This window comes from Vanessa atalanta, chromosome Z (assembly GCF_905147765.1).
Source record: "Vanessa atalanta chromosome Z, ilVanAtal1.2, whole genome shotgun sequence".
NCBI lineage: Eukaryota > Metazoa > Arthropoda > Insecta > Lepidoptera > Nymphalidae > Vanessa > Vanessa atalanta.
Window position 1 is genome coordinate 8,562,049 of NC_061902.1, and position 18,660 is coordinate 8,580,708.

At 30.8% G+C, this 18,660-nt stretch overlaps 2 protein-coding genes across 2 annotated transcripts in view; both read left to right on the forward strand.

Annotated features, from left to right (window-relative positions):
• Positions 1–18,660, forward strand: part of LOC125076123 (Krueppel-like factor luna) — a 68,984-nt gene that overhangs the window by 26,614 nt on the left and 23,710 nt on the right. The gene's annotated exons all lie outside the window — the stretch shown is intronic.
• Positions 3,174–4,517, forward strand: LOC125076122. The gene is made up of 2 exons (XM_047688096.1): positions 3,174–3,228; positions 3,299–4,517. The coding sequence occupies exons 1-2, from the start codon at positions 3,201–3,203 to the stop codon at positions 4,375–4,377; spliced, it is 1,107 nt and encodes a 368-aa protein (XP_047544052.1). The 5' UTR covers positions 3,174–3,200; the 3' UTR covers positions 4,378–4,517.

Below are 18,660 nucleotides of genomic sequence, written 5' to 3' on the forward strand. Positions count from 1 at the left end.
TAATTACGTCTGCTGTCAAATACTTTAAACACCGATAAGTTTCTTGATTGTACTATCAGTTGATAACATTAATCTCAGCTTGTGATGTCTTTCTTTTAGTTACGTTTTTAGAATATTATCTTTAGTTTTTTTTTTGTACCGAGTAAAAAGGTTATTGTTGTTCTAATGTTTACACATGTACTTATCGGTATCATTCATATTTTTTTTTTCGTATGTTTTGTTGATAGTATTGAAATTGTTCTTTCCACAATATTTAATTCGCGTCTGAAGAAAATATTTAAGTAACAATATTCTTCATACATGTTTATTGCAATTTCAATAAACGTGATCGATTCCAGTAATTGAAAATATAAATAAAGTAATTTTATTACGAAAGGCAAATGAGACATTTAATAAAAATCCAATCAATTACCGAAAGGCTTAAAACAGAAGTTTTCGTTCATATAAACATCTGTGTCATTTAAAGCAAATTGTATTTATTTATGGATATTTATAAAAACTGTTATAAAGCATATAGCATAAAAAAAAGACAAATCAGCCGGCTCAACATCAAAGCTTCATAAAAGTATCAACTACATATTAATTTAACATACATAGATACTGTATAATAGTTAGTGAGCATTTCTTCTATTAATATCAGTTAATTTAAAAACAGTTCCAATTAAAAAAAATAAACAAACAAGAGGAGTTTCAGTGATATTTTTTATCATTAAATAAAAAATAAAATTGCACCATGTACACTTACGCTACTCATTGCTAGAATCAGCACTTGTGCGCTCTGAAATTAATACGGTAATGCGACAAGAGAAGGGCTGAATTACGAAAATGATGGCGATTCTTCGTATATAAGCCTACAATAATAAATCAGCAATTTTTAAACGAGAAATTAAATAAATTATGGTTTGAGTTCAGTTGTATTTGCCCTTTACGAACTTGAACCTTACAATATTCTCGTCGAAGCAATATTTGGTATTAAAACGTTGCTTCCTGATAACAACAATCTAATTACATAAACGTGACATGATTTGAATATTTATCATTAATACCAACATAAATATATATATCGAAGGATGGACCTGTGTTTCATTGGTATGGTCTATAGTTACTTATTCTCAAGCAGTGGGCGTCGATAGGTAATGTGGAGCAACGAAACACAGTAGATTAATGAACTCGTTTATAATTTAAGCTCTTAGATTTAACTATGGTATAGGTATATATCGGTTTCAATATTCGACCGCACTGGCCAGCTGCTGCTCGAGAAGTGTCGAGTGCGCCGGTCAGTCGGTGAATCATTGACTAGAAAGAGCGACTACTGAGGGCGCTAGTGTTGCGACATATTAAATAATAATTGGATATATTGATCAAATATAAAATTTATAATATTCTTTTACTCGGACAACACGTATAGAAAACCTCTTGTACAGAATTATATAGCTTGTATAAAGTTCAATGTAAATATGAGGTGCATTTCATGTGTTCCAGCAATATGTAGGAAATCAAATTTCCTGAAACGACAATGAAGATTTGCCGGCAGACTTTATTAAATATTGAAAAGAATATCTATATTGTGAATATCTAAGATTGGTAGTTGTAGCAAGAATGACAATATTGTCTCGAGAAAATGAACGACTCAGGAAGATTTTCTCGTAATGACCAATTAATTTAGTTATGCTTTATTTCTTTATAGTTAGTGCTTTTTATTATATTTTATGTCATTCACTACTTTCTCCGATTAGAATTATATAAAACCTTCTTTTTAACATGACAACATTTGTTTTTTTTTTTATAGATCTAGATAAGGTGTTCAACTTATTCGTTTAGTCAAATAAATCAAAATAAATTACGTCATTGCAAGTTGAAACGATTAAATTATTGAATCAATCAGAATCAGATAACTTAAATCGAACAAAATTATATGTATATTAATATTTATTTTAATTTCTGGTTTATGGCCAAGTATAATGAATTGAATACAAATCTAGACGATCATGTGCGTCTCGCTCTTGGCTAGTTTTTACAATGGTACAACTTTAATAAGATAAACGCATACGGTATATTGTTGAATGAATTAGCTTTTCAAATGACGATTATGATACAATGAAGTCCGATGTAAAAATTGAAAGATGACCAGTCGGACAGTCGAAACGAATCACAACTATGTCTTACTATAACAAATATGCAAACATTTTTGAGTGAAAAGTTCGCCATATTAGTAAAGCATGCGACCCAATACGAATGCCGCCTTGGACACTGGCGTTGTGAGCTGTATAGATCACTTCTTAAAACATCGATACCGCTAAACAATCTAAAGTATTAAGTTGCGTCTGTAATCACACTAAACTCCAAAGTAAAAAATACAAGTAATACAAATTATCACTGAATAGTTCGATGGAAACCATCCAAATGATTATCTGATCAATACTCAACAGGATTCCCTTATAAGCTGGTTGGTAAGTTACAAACAACGATGCTGTAAGTAATAGACGCTAAAAATAGAAACAATTAGAGCGTGGTCCTATCTTTGAAATAACAGAAAACGAAATCTGTATAATAGTTTAATTTTATCAACAAAATATCATGAAATCAAATCAAACCATTAGATAAAGTTAGCGGGAGTGCATTGGGTTGTAAAATAAACATGCGAACATTTCATCAAACCAGTTAAAGGGCAATGTATAAAGGACAAAGTAAAAAATATCGGTTATTGGATGTGAACAGAGACGGAAGCGAGGTCGGAAAGCGTGGAATAAGTTTCCGTTGCGATTGTACCGCATTTCCAACTCATCCGTATTGTCGCCTCGTTTGCTTCCATTAAGCTTAAGTCGTAGATTGTTCTGGAGTTAAAAATATACACAAATATTTAAAAAAAAACTTTTAACAATGCGTTGATTCACATCGTTCACTTTCAGTTATTAATTAATGATTTAAGATCCACAGCAGTATCGCAGAGTTATTGTTTTTAGGAATTTCACTATGAGAACAATCTACGGTTTTACTATAATTTTAAAATTCCTTATTTAAATTATGTTCTTTGTTTCAATTTTATAGGCTGTATTATATATATAAATTTATCTGTAGTGATTTAAATTTTTATCGATGAAAATGCATAAAATAAAATGAAGCTATTATATTTTATATTTTATTGTAGGCGAGCGCTAGTTTTATGATGAAGTCATAACTACAGCAAAAATAGAGCAACAATGCCGACACACTTTGCAATTTCATTGTGTGAGTAGTTTTTTTATTTATCTATGACAATAGTCACTTTTAATCTACAAATATTTAATATACATTTCAGTTGCAATATCCAATGCCTACGCTATAAGAAATAAATTAAATTTTTATGATATTGAAATAAATGGAACGACAAATGATTCGTTTTATACAAATGACACAATCGAAGATCGTAGTAATTTCCATACGTTAAATTACAACAATATGAGTAGTATAGAATTGTACACAAACTTTGTACCCTTTCTATTAAATATATCAATGAAACTCCTTAAAAATGTTCACGAAAACATTAAAAATTATTACGAATTGAACACTGAAGATATAAAAATAATCGAAGCCGCATCTGGATCAAGTAACTTAGAATATCAATCAATGTTGAGAGAAAATTTAAACAAAATGAATAGAATGAAATATACCTCCCCCGAGATTTTATTGTTAGATGTAACAGATTTCTCCAACTATTTATTACAAACACTCATAGAGAGTCGACTCCACAAAGCGAGTGATAATTTATTACAACCAAGTAAATGGTATAAGAATATACTCAAGTACAGTATTTTGCGACAGCAAATGAAAATAATTATCAATGAAATAGAAGTCAACATATGTTATAAATTTTCTTTATGTGTTCAAAAGTCTGATTATACCGAATATTTAATTGAATGGTTACGTCACCTTTTCAACGCGGATAACGTTAAATTAAAGTCATTTTTTCATGCAATATCAAATTTACTGTACAAGAATATGTTCGGAATTAAAACAAATGCAAAGTTTCGTCAGAAAATAGGAAACATTTTAAAATCTGATTCATATTATCAACGAAGCTTTGTCGATATTCTGGACGAAACTTTGTCGGAGCATGACATAATAAAAATTGTAAATGAGGAACTACGTAAATTCGTCATTCTTTTAAAAGAACTGTTCAAAGTTATCGACGAAAATTACCAATTGAACGATTTGAATGACAGTAAATTAGAACATTTTTCTAAGCAATTTTGGCTGTGGATTGACAATAAAAATATAGACATAAGACCAGTACTAAAAGATGTTGCCGACAATATGTTGCAAAATGTACGAATTTGGCCAATTGATGCTCAGAACAAATTGGATAACATCTGGACAAAAATATTAACTTTAGAATAATCATTTAACTAAAATTGTATAACCACAAAATATAGTTAGATCTTATTTGTATTAATGCGATTGGATTATTTCAAGAAAATAACCGCATAGAATAACAGAAGAACAGATGAGACCCACTTTTATACAACAATCATAAAAGTTTTAAAACGCCAGTATTTTATTTTAAACTAATAATAAATTCCCATGAAGCTGTCGAAGCATATTTTTTTTTCTATTAACCTTCCTCTAGTCCTGAGGCTTGTATTTATAAAGGTAGTTTATCGCAATAAAGCTACTAGGACGGCCTATTTACGCTTTTATTGGCTTAATGGATAGTCCTTTGCCCTACTGTTAAAACTTTGCTTTTTTTTCTTTCTATTTTTTATCTGTTACTATAAATGTAATAGGGCTGATCTGATATTTGTTTTATAATTAATCCTTGACGAATTAAAGAAAAACAAATTCAAGATATATTTGGTTAATATTGAACTACGTTTACTAAGACCAAATGAAATATATTTAAATTATAACGTTATATTTTTAAAGTTTCAATAATAGTAATATTATTTTGCCAAAAAGAGTTATACGAATGTAACGAATTCATGTATGTAATCCAGATAATAAATAAATCAATAAACACTCATGTCCAACAGAGATAAAATGTTAGTAGTAGACGATAAGAGGTAAAGATGAAACGAAAAGCGTTTATCGGAATTATAAAATTTTAGGTTAAATAACATTTCCGCTGTTATTAATATTAAAACAAGCAAATTAAGCAATATTTATTTCATTCAATTTATCCTACGAGTTATATGTGAACAATAACAGTCAATTCGGCATAAAAACAAAAAAAAAATTAAATATAAATGTGTATCGGAATCCCTTTTACCCTTTCAATATTACTGACAAATTTTTTTTTCATTATGCATGTAGGTAATGATTCGATTAGTATGGGTAGCGCTGTCTTTATAATAAAAAATTGCAACAAGTTTGTTGTACGCCCGAACAATCCGGTCGTGTCGGATTGCATTTGCATACGATTCTGAATTTGAGGGAGTTGACGGTACACCTGTAGTTTCAGTGTAATTAAATATTGTGATTGACAATAGCCGCCATGTTTGAAACCCTATAGGAGGATATCACTCGAACCGTTTTTAATATGTTGATATATCCATGAATGCCTGTCAGCAAAATAGGTATCGTATATTCGATGGTTACGATGCGTAAACTATGAGAAATTCCCAGCGTCCGATTTATTAAAGGGATCTGATACAATGAAACAGAATATCGAGTTCGTTTTTGAAATCATCAGCTAAAAAAATATGAAGTATTCTTATCATGAAATAGCAAATTGTTACGCAGATTAAACGTTTGAAACAATATTAAAGTCCATGCTAAATTATCGACGTTTTAAATAAACTTAACAAATATAATCTAGTTTATTTACTCTTAATCGCCTAATGCACACTATAGAGTAGACATCTCGTATGCACGAGCGTCCCTTACTCATGTTAATGCACGCTGATCATAATTAATATAGTGTTTAGAATTAAACTGATCCATATATTAAATACTAATACATAATAGTCTTTTAAATCGGTATCATTTAAAACTTGTGACTTGTAGAACAACTCTTGAACAACGTAACAATTGCAATTGAATTAAAGGCCATCTTATTGGCTATAATCGGTTGAACAGACTTAGCCGTAGTACATATACATATAGGAATAATCGAAATACTTCTTCACTGTGATTAGCTAAAAATAACACAACTACAAGCTAAGCCCGATCACGCGTGAATCATCTACACAGAGCCTCGATAGAGCATCCATGTTTGCTCTTTGTTAGAGCAATCAGCAAACTTCACTAATCTGTACTAATATTATAAATGCGGAAGTAATTATGACTGTCTGTTACGCTTTCGTGGCTAAACAACTAAACCGATTTTGATGAATATAGGAACGATAGACTACATTTTTTAATTTACTCTTCAAGAGTTTTTGTAAAAAGTTACGAAAGACTCCATGTCATAACGGAATGTAACCGAGAAGAAGTAACTAAATATTTATTATTTTGTGACGTTAGCCATTAAATTTAGTATGTTGCTCCTTTATACTATAATATAGGAATCTTAGGTGTTGTCTCCCTTATGCATGCAGTTACACTGATTCACACTTACTTCAAATCGGGACGTAATGTCCAATGGTTAATATTGATCCATATTAAAGGCACAATGTATTTAAGGTATGTAATTGGATAAGGATTAATGCTGTATTGCTTAAAATTGATTCCAAAATTAGCCATTATTTCGGGTACATATACCAGCGCAGACTTTTTTGAATACCTCTTTAATGTGTACAATACTGTAGTATATTACTTTGTTCTATCTCATAGGGTTCAGCCAGTGTTTGCATTGTAAGCGAAAAAAATGTGTTTATTTAAGACATCACTTCAGAAACCTCTAAAATTATCAGTGTTTCCCTACTATATTTTGCATGTCTTATACATATAAACCTTCCTCTTGAATCAATATATCTATTAAAAAAAAACGCATCAAAATCTGTTGTGTCATTTTAAAGATCTAAGCATACACAGGGACAGCATCGGTAAGCGGCTTTGTTTTATACTATGTAATAAAATAATTATTATTTACACGTTAAATAAATGTCACTACTAGTATAAAAATGACATACTATGCGTTGTTACCGAGTAAATTAAACCGATTAAACCTTATGATTTCACGTATAAAAACTTTTATACGCGATAAATATTGACTTTGCTAAATCGACTGTAACTAGTTAAATATATATAACACTGAATTGCGAAGCCGTTATTACGAAACGATATACAATATTGTCAATGGCGTCCCATCAAGTATTTCATATACAATGGTGTCCCAGTAGTGAATATTTCAATAGGTCCCCACAGACAGTGAATAGGTCGCTGTAAGGCTAAACTATATAACAAACGTAAATAATATAAAGTAGATAGATATCCTTGACTATGTCGACTGTCGCCGAGTTTGTGCCACATATCTAATTTATGTAAATTATTTTGTTAAAATTACATAAATATCTCGTACATGGCCATCTGCAATTGAACTATTACTTATTTTTGTATCACCATCACTGTTGTTTTGTAATCCATTAGCTTACACCGCTTAACAAAAAACAAACATTTCAAATTTATTCATTTAATTCAAACAAACGTGACCAAACGGAAAGTATAAACTTACAAACGAAAAAGTACTTTTCCTAATCAGTTCATAATAAAGGAGATCTGAGGTAACCAAGTTTTAAAAAAAGATTACTACCGATTTTATGAACCTCACGGCTGTTTTTATTTTTAACCTTTTTAATACGGTTAACAATAAATCAACTTAATCGTAGTTCGATATTAGTTAGGTTTTTAAAGCCAATATTTTGAATATCTAATAAATAATAAAATTGGTTTTATTAGGTGGCATAAATTCGATGGCGATTCAAAATACTTCTTAATATTTAAACAAACACCAACCATTTTTATCAATAATATATATCTGAAACAATCAACTCAATCTACAGATAGTATCAACTTATCAATTAAATAAATATTACTTGTAATATAAGAATGTCTATGGTTAAGTAATCATTTGCCTACTAATTGTAATTTTAAACTTCAATCGTTCTTTGATATTCGGAATGATAATAAGTATTTGATTCTCAAAATTTGTCGCGTAAAATACGATCATGACTTATAATGAGTTATTCAAATTATTCATTCACGACGCTTCTTTCACACCTACGCTTAGTCTGCTAATACGAAGCCGTATACCTAGCTATCTCGCTGTATTGAGTCATTGTCTTGACACAATGGATTGAAATGAATCGGAGTGACGCCAAAACATTCCATCCAAGTATCCACAATCAATGGTATTGTATGTTTACGTGACTTGACTGCAAAAATTATATGAAACGATATTGACCCTTAAAATTATCAACGATAAATCTACAATCCTATGCAGTGACAGAATGATGTAGAGACATTTTGATCTGTGCGTTGCGTACGTATTTTGCGATAATATTATTTTGGAATTCAATTACGTCTGCAAACGTAAAGAAATATGCATATTGCTCGTTAGAGGTCGAGCCTTACTTGTGTTAGTATTTTTAGAATACCGAAAAAACAAAGAATATTTATCTTGCCAGAAAGGTCTTCGGTGCAAGATATTAAATATAATTATTATTAGTCTATGATGTTATAAAGCAGTTTATGAAACGAAATTGATAATCGACTCAAGTATAATATGTTGAACATGAGTGGCTATAAGATATTTTGATGCATTTATCCTTTATAAAACTTATTATCACTTCCTGATATTTCAAAGTTAGACGTTAAGTTTCGAGTTTGTTGTTGCAGAGTAACTAATATTATGCAAAATCTCTGACTTAAAGTATATTATTTGGTATCAATAATTTATAGTAGAAGCACTAAACTTTGAAGACCTCCGTGGTCGAGTAGAGCGTACGCTAGTTTTCATGGGTACGCCACTCCGAGATCCTGGATTTGATTCCCGGCAGAGTCGATGTAGAAATATAGTTTTCTATGTTGTTTTGGGTCTGGTCTGGTGGGGTCTGGGTGTTTTTTTTTACGGTCGTTACTTCTGATTTTCCATAACACAAGTGCTTAAGCTACTTACATTGGGATCAGAGTAATGTATGTGATGTTGCCCAATATTTAAATTTAAACAAATCAAAACATGGATTAAAACTAATTAAATGAAACTTAGATGGTATGATTTACTTGGTGGTAGGTCTTTGTGCAAGCCCGTCTGACAAACCCACTCATCAGATATTCTACCGCCAAATAACAGTACACTGTATTGTTGTGTTCCGGTTAGAAGGGTGAGTGAGCCAGTGTAATCACAGGCACAAGGGACATAACATCTTAGTTCCCAAGGTTGGTGGCGCATAGGTATTGTAAGGAATGGTTAATATTTCTTACAGAGCCTTTGTCTATGTGTGGTGGTGACCACTTACCATCAGGTGGCCTCTGCCTGGCATCATTCCTCGGAAATATAAAGTCAGAATTAGACATAATATGTACTACATTAATTACGAGAGTAAAATTTTATTAAAGTTATTAATGTTGATGAGCCGTGACTTCAAATTAAAAGATTAAATGAAAAAAAAAACAGATAAAAAATCTTTTGAGACGTGTCTTAAAGGAAATGACCACCAATATAAAAGTGGATAAAAATACTTTCATATCTAGAATTAATTCAAACTAAAGCATAATACGTGTTATAGTTTTACCTTTAATTTAATAATTATTAGTTATTTGTATCTGTTCATGGTTTCTGAATGCAAACTCGTATTGCGGCATTCCAACCAAATATAATTACGTCATGTAACGGTCGCGATATTTGAGTTTATAATAGCTTAGCAAAATTACTCGAGGTATTCAAACTATAAAATGTAAAAAAAAATATATACACGACGCCGTTTATATTATTACCTACGTTGAAATTGTATTCCATGATAACCTTGTAGAGATAATAATGATACATATTTATATTTAGAGATCAATTTTCTTTATTTTTTACTACATTTGAGATATTGAGTAATTATTTTTATAACTCTCGTCAATATACTTTCTATACTGACGTACATATATGTGACGTAAAGATTAATTTGTTTTAAAATCAAAATCGAAAACCTTTCGCTTTGTGGACATAAGAAACAGAAAGAATGTCTCGAGTTGTAAGCCTTTAAGTAGGATAAGCTAAAACTGACACTTTAATGGTTTTAAGGCTTGTTCCCAGCAGTGGGTCATATACGGACTGCATTTACTTAAGCAATTACGTCCCATTGGTGTACATTTATTTAAGTATATAAATAGGTTAATATTCCAAAGGGATTCAAATATAGCCTAATAATTTATATGCAAAATATGTATATTAGATATATATTAGTAATTAATATTCTAAGCATCAAGTGAGTATTGACTGCATAATCTATTGGAAAAATCCGTAATCGAAGCATAAATGGGTCTTATAAGACATGGTAGACGTATACAGTAAGCTATTATTAATTTATAGATATCAAATATTAATAAATTAGAAATAATCTATATTTACAAGTCATTATGGGAATTTATAAATTATCAAAGCCGATATGTAACATTTTTTTCCGTCGTAACGTTTAATCTTTATTTCATCAAAATCTGTTGCGTCTATCAAAAGTTATAACATTTTTAACGTACATATTTGTATATCGCTTATTCTAGCTGATAGTATTTTATTTATATTACCGCATATTAGGAGGAAGTAATTATAAACACTAAAACTATTTTCAGGGTTTTTCGAAACTCATCCGGGATACGATAAAGAGCGATGTTTTGTTTCCGTTAATAATATTAGGTTTTCTGATTTCCTATTACTCCATGTATAATACAGATTAAAGGCGGGGAGAACTGCAGAGCACAGGTAATTTGTAATATGGATGAAATAACAATTTAGGATCTGAAACACTTTTAGAACAGGTTAGATCCCGCATTTTTATTAGATAGTATGAAAACCGAGCGTGTCACCTTTTTATACCTACAATGACGTCATCCTATCCATACTTAAACATCATAATAAATTATTAATTATCTAGAACTGTTTGCGCAACGAAATTACTTATCAATGGTAGATAATACCACCATATAATACCTCCATTGACTCGATATACTACTCTATAGTCTGTTCCAACCATAGGAGAATAGCTAAACAGCATTCGATAGGAAATTGAAGCGACATCATTGGTCGAATGCTTGATTAATCTATGATAATCACTATGGATTTGCGAAAAAATTACGTTTTTGAACGTCGACAAAAGTGTTATCGGAATTTTGGAAGGAATATTTCCATTTTAATTTTAAAATGGAAATATGTAGTTAAATGTGATAGTGTTGTATTGTAAATAAAGATATATTAATCATAAATTCCTCGTAGTGTACAATATAGCTGAATTATTATTAGTAAATCGCATGAAATACGTATATTTAAGGTTTGTTTGTCTTTATTCCAACTTCCATTGGCATAGGCTATAGATGAGTTTTTTGTGTTTGACGGCACAATTACACAAAACGGTACGGTAAAAACAAACTTAGGGCACGCTTAAGCGGACGGCTTGTGATCTAGCCTACACGAAATTCTTAGTAAAACAACCAAAACATTTTTGATAAATTTCTATTACGTGGGTACAGTTTGATATTTAAAATACTAATGAAAACTGCTTTCAAGGACCTCCATTGTACTAACTTTACTAAAAACAAACTTTTTAGTACATAACTCTCCTCGTTTTGTCCCGTTCAAAGCTCTTGACTATGAAAATGGTATAATTAGTTACGACGATATAAAAGATTTTTTATATCCTCGTATCAAAGACGAAATAAAATGTTCTTTCGATTTTGTACAAACGATGTTAGTATAATATGTGACATTTAAATGACTATCACGAGGTCACGATAGTATATAGTCAGGTCAAAATGGGCATGTCAATTAACAATAACTCGTATAGAGCTGAAAATTAGTACAGATCGTTATTAAACTATTAAAAATACTATAACAAAACTCAACACTGAAACGTTGTATAAATCTCGAGGTCAATCGGTTAAAAGTTTTCTCGTAAACGGTGAGTGTTATCATTTAAATAATTGAGCCAAAAATTTGTAATGTCATGCAATTATCTACACCGATTGTTTTTATATTTTTTTTCTACGAATCATCATTACAAATATCGATTATATTATCAGGATGACATCATTCTCTACGGAATGCCCATGGAACGAGTGATCATTTCTACAATGCTTTTTGTTTACGCGAATAATGCATTAGTCAGGACTTAAATAACAAAAAAAAATATTTACTTATCGATATGGCATATCTTAATAAAATGTTTTAAAACGATTTAATGGGAACTGTATTAGGTGTTCGGACGATAAAATTATCCTGGAGTAATACAGCCCTATGTATTTATACATTTTATATTTCAAAATAAATAATTAAGATCTTATGGCCAACATTAAAACGTGTGTTGCTTTTCCATAAATATAAACTATTTTATTTTTTGGCATCCCTGGTGAAAAGGTGAATGTATTACAATTTTTCGAATCATCAATATTCCTAATTCTGTTATAAATTTTGAATACGAAATATCCCGGAAAATATTAATTAATAACGTTATCTTTTTTCTACATTTTGTTGAATTTATTTAAAAAAATATTTCTCATGAAAATTATGTTTAACCTTTTAAAATAAAAGTTAAATAGAAAATAATATTGAATCCTAACAAAAATAGGTGTAAAATTTGCCAAATCTAGTTTCAATCAAACGACATGAGCGTTGATTAAAAACGTAGTTATCTATCGCTGTTCGAGGTAAAAGATGTAATCTACAAAAGGGACCGGAGACAAGGCGGTAGTTTTTGTAACAAAACGATTCCTTTGTGTATTGAACGTGCGAAAAGCACCGCAAAACGTAAATGAAAACAGCTGTGCTAATTACCTCGACCGCTTTCCCTCGTACAAACTATGGTCGGACGATACATAATGCATGGCTTTATTATTACCAGTAATTCAGGAAAATGAGAGAAGTTGGAGCTGACCGTACATACATATCTACTCGCACGTTCGTACGATACCGTGCCGTATATAAGCCCCAGTCTGTAACATCATTTAAATATTTAAACTAGAATTGTTGTTTTAGTTTGTCTGTTTCAGTTTATCGTTATGTACTCATAAAGATTAATTTACTAGTCATTTTATTACATGTTATAAAATTAGGTTTGTGACGTATCTTTGTTGACTCGGAAATATCAATCTTTAGTTAGTTACTTGAATAATCCTTAAAATCAGTGTATCGGCCATTTTCTCTTTGCATTTCATCGGTCATTTTCCATTTTTTATGTTTTCCAAACATTTTATGTTTCCCTTTAAGGTTCCGTATGTTTATTTATATTCATCTATAACCTCAAAAACTCACATTTGATTTTTCGACATATCCATGCCATGCACTTTGTCAGAAAATGATTATTAGACGTATGTATTTTCCAACATCATGACGAACGATTTCAATTAATAAAACTGCGTAACGTTTGTAGAGATTAAGCAAAACTCGTATTTTTTTAACTGCAATCCATTGAGTGCCTTTTTAGTTATTACATAATAATGCAGCTTATATTAATGCTCAGTTAAACTAGCCTGATGACTTTAGTATAAATGATTTAATGGACAATAATAATCATTATCAAAATTAAGAGCATTCATTTAATACGTCTTCTCGGATGTTAACCATATAGCGACACCAACTTTTGTACACCTTTGAATTATTAAATTTCTTTAAATCCATGTATTTGATTTTAAAATTAATTTTATGTTTTTCACGGAATAAAAATAGCTTTTCAATACAACATTGAATTATTATTGGTGTTTTTACGCGAACTTCGTTGTGAAATTCGAAAATGTTTTTCAAACTCGTATTATGTTACGAAAAATGAATCATTTTCATTTAAAATTGACTCATTTTATGTTTCCATGTAACAATTAGTATTTAGATTTCAACGTGGCTCGAGTGACATTAGTTACTTACTTATCGAAAGCGCTGTCGACTGTGACTTGCGTTGCCATGTCCCCTATTCTCCCCTGTGCTTGTAATTACAATAGCTCACCCACCCAGCAGACCGGAATACCAGACCCAGCGAGTACCGAGAGAGCACAAAGCCAGCAACCAGTAACGAAATATGTATCTGAATTGTTTCTAGTTTGGATATTTTGATTCGAATATCATGTGTTACGCTCACTCGCTATTTACCTAACCCAGAACAGAGCATTGAAATTAGGTAGGTACTTGTAAATAGATGGAAAAAATTCGCCCATCGGTATTTTTAAAATATATAAATGGTACACTACTATCACTCATTTATAAAATATACAAAACATATACATTTTATTGTCTCTCGACAATTGTTAGTGTTATTTAATGTATTATATATAAATATGTACTACACAATATCGCTTTTGCTAATGTTTGCGTCGAAAGTTCGCAAACTGGTTCCTTTCTACATAGAATCCTTTGTAATAAAGTCCTCGTAATAACCACACCGAAAGTTTGATTAATAAACGTTCGTTGCAAATGATCTGAACTGTGTTTTCATAATTAAAACTACCGAACAAAGATTGGTTGTTATCGTCGAAACCTCGGATATCTATGATTAAAAAATTGAAAAGCTTCTCTAAATTAAAAATAATGGGTATCTCTTTTCTTTTTGCATCAATGTTTGATTTGATTAAAATAGTTGATTGCTTTCGATAAAACTTGTTCATTTGTTTAATGAAAATCTGCTAGAAAAGAAATCGACCTAACTTAAGTGGACGCCACGAATTACAAGTGTGAATGTTTTGTGAATAGCAGAGTTTAATGATACCATACGTCATAAAAACAAGTTAAGTAATCCCAAATCTTACTCAAACGCCTGTTTTCAATATATGACACATATTTAATAACTCGTGTGTAACGTCTAGTTGACATATTGTAGACGATACATAACGGTTCAACAGCTCGACGGAGATAGGTTTAACCATCGTGATATTAATCCAGCTTGACCTTGTTAAATTGCAGATGCCAGACGACAATCGCTGCTAACTACTGACCTGTCGAGTATAAGGTTAACTAGCGTGAAACATTACATGAACTTCTTCGAGATAATAATAAAAATACTTGAAAATAACATAGTAATTATTATTAAGTAAGAGGATTTATTACAAATATCATTGAAAACGGATATATTTGTGAACCTAAGAATATGTACTCTTTGATTTTGCAATACTGTTTGTAATATGGTTCGGCCAGTGAGATTTATGTCGATTTATTTATGTCGATCTACATCCCTTAATACTGTCAATGTTGATCATAACATATGAATACTAATTTTCAAAAGGAATACGTATGACAACAACCTATCTTTGTTTTAAGTTTTAATTATGAAAATTCATAATGAATTTTCTACAATAATAATAATTTTTTTTTAGTAGTAACAATTAAATTTATATCTCAGAACATTTATTCGTTTAAAATAAAAATAGTGACAGATATAATAGAAAGTCACATAAATTGTACAATGATTCCCATAATTGTTAAAACATATCGGCTGTAATGCGTGGAGTCTTATTTAAAAAAAAAAATGACTATCAAACACTTCGTGTGAATTTAGTAATACATAATACAGTGTATACTGTAAATATTTTGTATTTTCCATAAAAATATCAATGCGATATGTACGACAACGTGACAGTATCTCCATAAGTGTTGGTCAAAAAATTTGCCGTTACGAAAAGCATTGTCGATTCAGATATTGAACACACATATTTCTAAGTATTTAATATAACTTTTTTTCAATACACGATGCAAACACTGTATGTTTATAATAAGACCGAGTAGTTATAAGGCTTTTTTTTTGTTTTAAGATTTAAAAGAAGCTTGAAGTATAAGTATTAGTTTTTTTATTGTTATATAAATATACTAAAGTAAAAAACGTAAGTGGATTATACTAGGTTTTTTAAATGGTAAATAAGTTTATATTTCAACGGACTGAAGCCCGTTATTTTAAGCTATATATGACATTCAATATTTTTTTCTTATTAAATGTTTTAATTACTTCGAATTAAAAGTGCAACAGCTTGAAAAATAAATTTGTATATTTTTCAATTATTTTAACAAAAAGGTCAAGACAGGTCAAGTTAGTATAAATCGTGTAAAACTATATGTGGCAAAGAGCCATCGCCTCACGAAAGAAATCAATTCGTGAAATGACAGGAATTTTTCGTTAAAATTCAATTTCATTTGTTACGTATAGCGTGTCGGACGTTATTTAATATCATATATTGCAAAGATTTTAATCCAACATAATTGGTATCGACGTGCAATAACTAATAATTGGATTTTGTAAAAAATATCATTTATCAATATTCACTTTAAAATTGCTAACAGATTATTAATTAAGCGAACGGTTTTTCTATAAATTAGATAGGCAGACTGGGTGTTGCGTCTGCTGAGTGGTCATCACTGCACACTGGCTACACCACGCATTGGTGTGACCATGCAATGTGACACTAATTTTGGGAAATAATATGTCATGTCGATTGAGCCTGTTATACTAGCTCACTCACCATTCAAACCGAAACACAATACTTAGTAGTGCTGTTTCGCGATAGGGTAAGTGAGAAGTGGGTTGTACCCACCCAGACGGACTTGCACAAGCATTAGCTCTAAATATAAAATGTTATTTTAAATACACACACATATATATCCAATTGGAAACTTCTTGGACGTATTTTACTTATAAGCGTTAGCTTAAATAACGACTTCCATATTATTGTCTTTAAAAATGACGAACTTCCACGCTAACTGTCATTCCTTATTTAACCCCCATAGGATTTAAGTTATTAATGTGCAAAATTTCATCTCCTTGAGTCTATACCCAAGGTTTAAGCTATATGTTATAAGCCAGTCTGTCATTCGAAAATTTTATGAAGTAGATACAACATTTGGATTATATTATGTTAATGATACAACTCGGGAAGAAGATGAATTCTAGCACTGAACCGGTGCGGATTGGTGTATTGTATATCAAGTACGTAGCCGTCATATGCAGGTTCTGCAGAGCATGCTGTGAATTATTAAACCAGTGACTTTAGTTACACTACGTGTTCTGTACATTGCCATCGTGGTTCGCTTGCTATAAAATAATTAAAATATCATAAAAGTTTATATAACTATATAAAACGCGTTATGACTATTTTGCCTTTGTAGTTTCTAAATTCATATACGAACAATGTGTTTGAAAATTGACAAAGGCTGGTCTTCGCCTGACAGTGCTCTTTGCTCTTTTTGAAAGTAGTAGTTCTTGTCTACATTTAAAACCGCGATCTTTTGTTACTCTATCTACTCCAAGCACATTTTTATTTTCATGTTTTTGAATTTTTAAATTGGTATTTGGACTACCACCACTTTTTGGTTAATGTGGGATCATTGCTATGGCCATCAATGATGTCGAATTGAAGAGGCTGCAGGATCGAGTTGATGTAACGTAACCGCGGCCCTCCTGTGCCGTTCCCTGTTCGTCGCTTCGAGTCCTTCTTGGGGGACCATCTCGCAACTTCTCGCTAGCGAACATGGAAGCGCCGGACCATCATGACTGCCCTTTTCATGGCCGTTTAAAAAAAGACACACAAGACCCGCATCTTACGGACAATTACGGGCTCTGAGCGTCATTTCTGTAGGAAGGCCGTTCCCCGCCTTATTCTGGATTATAAGTGTTTTAAAGAAGGCTACGGCTGGCTTCATAGCTATAATATATATCTATTCCAACCACTTTGCCAACTGCGCGCCTACATTGATATAAAGTAATTAGAACGCTGCTTAAAATGATCTTAGTTGTGAAGTCACCTACAAAATTCGTTCATTGTAATTTTTAATCATGACATAACAACTCGTTATTGTAAACGACATCCTGACGGACACCAAATGTGAACTGTTGATGCATTTCTGTTCGTATTTTTTTTTATATATATTTGATCCTAATATCGTTTAATGCAAAAGAGATTTTACTTGATGACGACACACTTTGCGCTTGCATGAAATATATTTAAAACCGTGCAATACTTTTTAGGTCATGTGAATGTACTTTAAATCAACGCGGCACTAGAAATGTGTATCCCAGCAGACTCGTGAAGTTTAATCAACGTAATTTTGAATATTGATTTTAGTCACTGCATGCTATGCAATAAAATCTTTATTGCGTTGAAGATTTGAAACAGATACGAAAAGTAAACATTAAACCATTGTATCTACTATCTTAATGTTTAGCGGTCCCGCTGATTTTGTCGGCAATATTTTTTTCTAGAGATAGATTAAGATATTTTCTTATTGTATTTATTTAAATGTTGTTTCTCTAGAAATACATGTGTGTCTAATCGTATGAATAAACATAATTTAATTGATAGGTTATAGAATAAATTAAAAATAAGTTTAGGTTAGATAACGTTATAATTAAGTTATTATTTTAATAGGACGATTAATTTATTTTTAATTATTATCGGACGATTTGCCTCCTCTTATGAGAATTTTATTTATAATAATTTTAATAGAACTTTAAATGGTCCGATGGTTCGATACAAAATTTATTTTTTCTATTATGAAATTTAAATTATTTTTTAACAAGTATAGCGCGGCTTCTGGATGTTTACCTTAATACATTGGAGAGGTCGATGAATAACGCATGA